This window comes from Apium graveolens, chromosome 10 (genome assembly GCF_009905375.1).
Source record: "Apium graveolens cultivar Ventura chromosome 10, ASM990537v1, whole genome shotgun sequence".
Taxonomy (NCBI): domain Eukaryota; kingdom Viridiplantae; phylum Streptophyta; class Magnoliopsida; order Apiales; family Apiaceae; genus Apium; species Apium graveolens.
This window is the reverse complement of record NC_133656.1, coordinates 181424479-181432197: the sequence shown is the minus strand read 5'-3', so window position 1 is coordinate 181432197 and position 7719 is coordinate 181424479. Positions and strand designations below refer to the sequence as shown.

At 35.1% G+C, this 7719-nt stretch overlaps 2 protein-coding genes across 2 annotated transcripts; one reads left to right on the top strand and one right to left on the bottom strand.

The window, feature by feature from the left end:
• The first annotated feature begins 408 nt into the window (after positions 1-408).
• Positions 409-1970, top strand: LOC141692288 (protein LURP-one-related 6-like). The gene is made up of 3 exons (XM_074497051.1): positions 409-1134; positions 1218-1463; positions 1576-1970. The coding sequence occupies exons 1-3, from the start codon at positions 901-903 to the stop codon at positions 1705-1707; spliced, it is 612 nt and encodes a 203-aa protein (XP_074353152.1). The 5' UTR covers positions 409-900; the 3' UTR covers positions 1708-1970.
• A 2017-nt stretch (positions 1971-3987) lies between these two features.
• On the bottom strand, positions 3988-6695 carry LOC141692361 (cation/calcium exchanger 4-like). The gene has a single exon (XM_074497169.1). The coding sequence runs from the start codon at positions 6131-6133 to the stop codon at positions 4190-4192; it is 1944 nt and encodes a 647-aa protein (XP_074353270.1). The 5' UTR covers positions 6134-6695; the 3' UTR covers positions 3988-4189.
• Between the last annotated feature and the right edge of the window lie 1024 nt (positions 6696-7719).

Here is a 7719-nt window from a genome sequence, read left to right as displayed (position 1 = left end):
CAGCCCGGTAGCTTTCTCGTGGACGCATAACTAAGATATGTGGTCATTTTCCCTGTCCGTTGTGTTGGCTTTCTACTTTGTTTTGCATTGCCAAAATCTCCTAAGAGCTTATCCCTGGTGATATATTATTGTGAAAATTTGTAAATGGGATTAATTAAACTGATTGGTACTCAGGTAATCAGGTGTGTTTTGTAAATATGAGTACATGTTTTTATTGTCTTGAAAATTTCGGAAATACACATCTTATCTAATGATAGCTTTTGTTGGGCTCACGTTAATTGCACAAGAAAAATTATACCAGCTAAATGTGAGAGAAATCATCACCTTTATCTCAAGCAAAATATATCACAATAACAAAACTTATAACAAAATGGTATTAGAGCCAAGATTATAAGTTACAACAATATATGTGGGGTCAACACAACTTTCTTGTATTTTGTATCTCTACTCAATCAATCAAAGTCATAATAGAACTCTTTCAAATAGAAAAGATGCATTTCAATAATATACGCATCCACAGCCAAACTATGATTTCAAGAAAGCTCTTTACTTTAGATATATGCTTAAAGCATAAAATAATTCAAGTTACTTGAGCATCAAAATTTTAATGGCTCACGTTCCTATTTCTCATTGGACCCAAAAACTTATCAATGAAACTTAATACTTAAGATTCATGTAAGCTCATGTGGAAAGCTATTTATAGAATGAGTTCAGAGGTGAGTTGAATATAAACAACCTTAGTTTTGTGCAACACTCAATATGATTCTCTACTTGGTCAAGATTTGCCAAACCATTGAAATAAAAATCATTTGATTTGCTTTAGATAAGTTGCATGGCTCTATATAACAAGGCAAGAGTTTTGAGTTCTGCAGAATTTTTGGCGAGAAGGCAGATCAAATAATGGCTTCAGGAGGAAACATAATGCCGATAATTAGCAAAAATTTCTGTTCATCTTCTCAAGTGGCCCTTACAGTTCGAAAGAGGCCGCATGTGGTGAATGGAGGAGGTTTTGTAGTCACAGATTGCACCCATAGAGTTATATTCAGAGTGGATGGTTGTGGTGTTTTGGGCAGAAAGGATGAGCTGCTTCTAAGCGATGGTAATGGCAACGCACTGCTTCTTATTCGCAAAAAGGTGTCTATTTTCTGCATAAATCTAAGGTTCTGTTTAATATAATCAGCTCAAGAAGTTTTAATCATATGTTGTTTTTATTTTAGGAAGGGCTAGTTGAAGCAATAAGCATATACAGGCAATGGAGAGGCTACAGTGTTGAGTATAAAGGATCTGATAAGCCGCTTTTCAGGGTAAAACAGCCTAATTTATATATTGTGAATCAGAATCTAATCAAAATTTCTATTGATGCAAATGAATACCAAGACAAAAGGAGTAATTTTGAAATCAAGGGGTATTTTCCAGATAGAGAATGCAGTATTGTTGACTCCAAAGGCAGTGTAATAGCAGAGGTAACAGATATTCTCGCTAAAATTCCTTCTGTGGAGAGGAAATGTCATTTTTTAAAGATAATTGTCAACTGTATCGAGCATCGTAAACACTGAAAAAATGTATTACCTGTAGGTTGGTTTGGAGGAAATAACAGCAATCAATGATCTGTACCATGTTGTAGTAAATCCTGGAATTGATCAAGCTTTTGTTATCGGAGTCATTGCCGTTCTGGACTACATATATGATGGATCAACCAGATGCTAAAGCAGATGAGTCCAAATCCGAATGTAGATAATACAAACCTGTACTATCCATCCCCACAAACTAAGCGTGATTTCATGGTCTTTCGGCTGACAAACAATAAAATGTAGATCAAGACATAAATTTCTAGGATGTATGATGAAGTCTTAACATTTAATTTTGACAAGTATAGAAACTTAAATATTCTCTGTGAAACAATAATTTCCTATGCTAACTAGTGAACATGTCATGCAAATAGTTTGAAGTTGCGATAATATGGGTTTTAATTCAAAACAATGTTGAACTATTACATGCTACAACATTCACGATGGAATAAAAACACAGATAGTGAGTTCTATATCTAATTGAAGTTGGAAAACAGAACTCAAATTCCCCTCTAGTCAATTGAACTCATCTTTCCAAATTTTTTTATTTAAGACCTTTTTAGATAAAATTTTTGATTCCAGCAATGGTTTTATTACAGAATCCTGAGGATGTTTACTTTTATTGTCAGCATCATTCAGTTTTGATATTTGTTTTCAAATAATTAAAAGATGATTAAAGGATATCATGATTCATGCTTTCAAATTCACATAATCGTCTTTGTCTAGGTTAGGGTAGTAAACTAAACTAAACCGGTGCTAAAACATAAACATAGGATGTACTCAGATTGATTATAGCATATTGGATGTTATACTGAACAGAAACACTTCAAATTTCAGATGTACGATGATCAACAAATAGGTTTCGTAAATTACTTGTAAGCACGCATAGTACACTTACTCAGACGGACTTAAAAAAAAATTGAGGGTCTACAAGACTTGATAAAGGAACTGATAAATATACAGTTCATGGAGATAATAAGAACACACCTTATGATCCACTAGAACTTCAGCATCCTCACAGACATCATCCCCAGTAATAATCTTGACTCTATTCCAGAAAATTCTTAAAAAAAACTTGATGTTATATACATGAAAATCTCAACAAACATTATCACAAAGAAAATCATTATTCAATGGGAAGAAAATTACTCTGTCCAATCGCCAACAGGGAGCTGATCCTCAGAAACTGATAGCATCAATTGATGGCATTTGTGAGGATTACCATTTTGATGACTATGGATTAGTGATAACTGCAGAGAGTGGAATGAAATCGGGATGAGAAATCTGAACAAAGAGATGGACACTTGAATTCCATTTTTACTTATTAAATAAAGTAACGAAAAGCAGATCGCCAATCACCACGCTGACACGCTAATATCCTTAACCAAGAACGCATGAATCCGTTCATATGTAGTTTTCTAAAAGAACAGACCATTTAAAACTGATCCTCACCAAGACCAAGTTCTCTGTCAACACCCATAATAGGTTGTGATTAAAGTCCACATCTGTTTCAAAAATAAAATAATGCAATTGATCAGAAGTTACTTGCATGAATATACTGTACTGATGCTTTATTGAATTAGGAAACTATAATCTAGACAACTTCGTAATATTTTATTTATGTGCAACTTTCTCCCTATCGATCAAATAAATTCAAAATAAGGAGAAAATTGCTAAACAAACTTACAAGTTCCTGCATGGACATTGTTAAAAGGTAGGAACCAAGATCTATATTTGCTACTGACAACAAAATTCTGCTACCATCTACCGCTTAACCCAGAGATCAAAAGAATGTTTAGTACCTTTTCCCACTCCCTGGAAACCTGTAAAGGCCTTGAAACGACTCTATGAACCAACCTTTTGTCTTCTCCAGTTGAGTATAACTTTAAGAAGATAAATTGAACTATTGGCTCAGACACTAGGCATTACTGATCAATGTGATGTAAGTTGCTAAAACTCCACATTCTTTTAATATCAGCTTGTTAGAACGATAATAAAAAAGAACACCAAATGGATTATAATCAGTTCCCCAGCTGCATACTAGCGCCAACTCAAAAGACCACAACAATCTATTTGTACAATTTAATTTTTACCTCAAAAGTTCAAGTAAGTTTATTTACAATAAGATTCTCAAGTTATCATGTTGATGATAATTGCAGACACTTTATGCAGCTGCAACACACTTTATGCAGCTGCAACGTTGAGAAGACCACCGGCAAATTTATAAACATAATATGCAGGGTCATAAGTAACATCTTAACATGTTACAGAAAGTATGTTGCTTGAAAAAAAGGGACCAGTTTAATATCTTGCAGAGGCTCCATAAAGACCAAATACTGTAATAATGCATAATCAACACATAAATATGTAGAATCTTTACTCAGGCAAGCAAATCCAAACTTATCTTTCAGAAAATCCAGACATAGAACTCTCATACATGAACTTGCTATTGCTGTTTGATTATGTTAATACATGTAAAGCTTTGAGATCCATATGCCTCTGATGCTAAGGCGCATAAGCTGCATGATTCTCTATGTTGTAAAAACAAAAAAGATGAAGCTACAATTATCTACACATCCTACCAGGCTACAAGTGTCTTCTTTACAACAACCGGTCTAATGTCAATCTGAACCTATTAATGACCCATCATTCATGGCCATAGTTACCCTTAGAGAAAGAAATATCAGATAGATAGTCATAAGGCCAATGCCCAATAACTTGGTAGGGCGCATGTCAGATTTTGGTAGGACAATGAGTGACCATACTAGCCCTAGCATAAGAAAACCCAGTGTATAATACAAGCTAGAGTCTCGCGGGATTATATATAATTCTGGTCTCGTATTCCAGGCTCCTAGCAGCATAGAGATCCCCAAACCAGCAAGTGTGTTAAACATTGGCCCAGCAAAGCATCCTGACATGGCAATCTGGATGCCATCTCCACCATTCATAGCCAGTGCAACATTAGACATCAAATCGCCCATCGAGTTACCCCATGCCAGTACAGTTAGCCCAAGGAGAGATGGATTAACTCCGAATATAACACCTAAAGACACCAGCAGAGCTACCAGTTCATTTGCAATAATGTAGAACCAGATGATACTCATAAAGAAGCCACCAAGAATCCATGGTAATAGGTAACTCTGGGGTGGTTGATCTGATGTAGTGAATTTAAAAGCAAGAAAACCAAGAGCACAGCCAGCAACTGTTCCAACTACATATGCAATTTCACCGTTCAAAAAATTTAAATCATCTTGGGTGTTCCAAACAAATGCCAGAAGAATAGGGGCCAGTGAAGCACTGGCCACAGCATACCCCTTTGACCACCGATCATCCTCAATTACAGGAATAGTCAATCGTCTGGGAAGCACGAATGGTAGTTCTAGCACCGAGCATATCCTAGAACATGAGAAGTAAGAGATATCTGTTGTCTCCTCCTCATTCCAGCCCCACAAAAGCTTTGGGGTCTCTTGCAAACTAGCATCTACAGAATCATTTGCATAGATTACTACACTGGAAGCCCACATCCAGTGAGGTAACCTAGGGAGGTGTGGCACCTCGTTTCCAGATTCCAAAAGTCCAGAATATATAGATTCCTCATCTCCAGTTTCACGAGAAAGAATACTCCCTGCAACAGGTAACAATTGCCTAACAGAATGCAGTTTCAACCTTCGCGAACCTCTTCTCCATATCTCATATGCAGCAATGGAAAAGGCATAAACAACATAGATAGCAACAAACGCAACTGCACCACCAATGCTCAACTTCCCAACAATCAAGATGACAAGCAAGGAAAGAAGTGCAAACAAAAAGAAGCCGACATCTCTTAGAAAACATTTCTTATCAATCTGAACATGTTGATCGGCTACAATAAGAGAAATAGTCCCAACAACAACACAAGTCACAAACACGGCTCCACCCAACACACTGTTAAGTCCAACACCTCCTTCATCACTACCAACAAAAGCAGCAATGCTCGCAAACACGTCAGGCGCTCCATTACCCAACGGAAGAAGAGTCACCCCAGCAACAGTAGGTGGCAAGTTCCACAAAACAGACAGCTTCTCAAGAGAACAACAAAAATAATCTGAAGCAGTATTACCCAATAGATAAAACAAAGCAACCAACCAGACTCCCAACACCAAAAACCCCAAAATTTTCACATTCTCGCAATCACAAGAGAAGAACCTAATGTAATCGAAAAACCCCCCTGATGTACATTGAGGATAGGCAGTCAAGAACTCACACTGGTTATCATAACCTTCATGTTCATACAATCCAGCACAAGCATCAGGCTGTTCAGCAATCAAATCACTCCCTTCAAAATCACTCAAATTTAATCCAACTTGTTTTAAATTTCTTCTGATCACACTCTCATTTAAACCACCTCTAAAATCCCAATTCTTGGCCAAACTCAAAGACTGTTTTCGTAATGGGCTATTAAATATTACCCCCTTGTGATAAAACAAGAAAATAAGCAACACAGAAGCACAAACACCATTAAACGCTCCACGAAACTTCATGTGTTTCTTATGATAAAATCCATTGAAAAATTCAAGAAAGCCCATAACAACACAAGAATTCAACAGATTTTGACCCACAATAAGTACTAATCAACTATAAAGTTTGAGTACAACAAAAAGGGGTCTATGATTTGACAAAATGAGACAACAATTTTGCTACAAAACAAAGAAAATCACAACCCTTCAACATCACGAAAATAGAACACAAATCAAGAAAAACAGGGTAATAAACAGAGTAAAATGCGTGGTCACCTGAGAGAGAGAGAGATGGGGACAAAGAGAGAGGAAGCTTCGAGGAGTTTTGAAGTTGCAAGACTATTGATGTGCATGTACGAATATAAGTAAATATATATACATACACATTGTATGTAGAAATATATAAGTAAATAGAGATGTGTATAGATTGTATAATATTTAATGGTGGTTTGGTGAGGAGAGGAAGAAAAGGGGAAGATGATCTCGACTCCCGCGTATAGAGAGAGAGAGAGAGGAGAGAGATCAGTGTTCTTTTGTAACGAGAGAGAGAGAGAGAGAGAGAGAGAGAGAGAGAGAGAGAGGCAAGTGTGATATCAGACAGGATGCCACGAGCACCTTAACTTTTGTCTTCGTCCATCTTTCCCGTGGAGCAGTTGATACATTGTAATATTGTACTTTCCGTCAAAATTGATAATTAATCCGTCAATTCTTTAAAAGATAAAATAAAATTACTACATTTTAAACACTAATACGATGTGTTATTTGAAAATAATATCAAAATATATTATATAAAAAAATAATTGCATATATTAAAAGGTAATATTAGGTAGAATTCAATTAATTGTGCGATTAATTATTTCAGTTAATTTTTATCCAATTAATTATTGTTTATTATCTTAATTGATTAAGCATTCGAGCTCTTTTTTTATCATACTTAACCCGCAACAGCTATCTTTTGGCTGTACACTGGCTAAAACCTTACGGGCTCACGCAATAGCCTGCGAACCACGAAATATTCGTGCTTTGACGGTAGTTATAATAAGTTGTCCGCTTAACAAATTAAATAGTGCATTCAATTGAAATTTTAAATTTGGATTTCGAAAATTTGGGCTATTCAATTTGGATTCTAAATTTTAAAAGAACTTTAAATATGATAGTAATCCATTTGGATTTTTAAAAAGTTCATTCAAATATGATGCTCTTCAAAAGTTTATGAACTTTATTAGTTTTTGATAAAATAATAGATTTTGATAAATTTGCTAATGTTTTATTATTTTAGAAATTTGCTCATGTATTATTTTTTTAGCAAAATACACGAAATTTTAGAGAATTTGTAAAAATTATTTTCTTTGACGTACAAATTGAAAAATTCATTAAAACATTAAATCCCAGCCGTAACAAATCTCGAATCGTCAACTACAACCTGATTGTGAAATAAAAATCGAGCTAGTCAAATAGTTGTTTTGTTTTCAGATTGTTTAACACATAAAATATTCAAATTTTTTAATCTAAAAAATATTACAACGACATCTCGAGTAATCCAACCTATATCAATTCTGAAACTAGTAGTAACACAATTGACATTCACATAAGCGCCATCTATAACTCAATTTTCAGAATTATCAATTATATCAATTGTTATTAGAGCAATAAAT

Coding starts and splice junctions, on each gene's coding strand:
- LOC141692361 (XM_074497169.1), bottom strand. CDS start 6,133: ATGGGCTTTCTTGAATTTTTCAATGGATTTTATCATAAGAAACACATG.
- LOC141692288 (XM_074497051.1), top strand. CDS start 901: ATGGCTTCAGGAGGAAACATAATGCCGATAATTAGCAAAAATTTCTGT. Junction 1,135..1,217: donor TGCTTCTTATTCGCAAAAAG/GTGTCTATTTTC, acceptor TTTTTATTTTAG/GAAGGGCTAGTTGAAGCAAT. Junction 1,464..1,575: donor AAGGCAGTGTAATAGCAGAG/GTAACAGATATT, acceptor TATTACCTGTAG/GTTGGTTTGGAGGAAATAAC.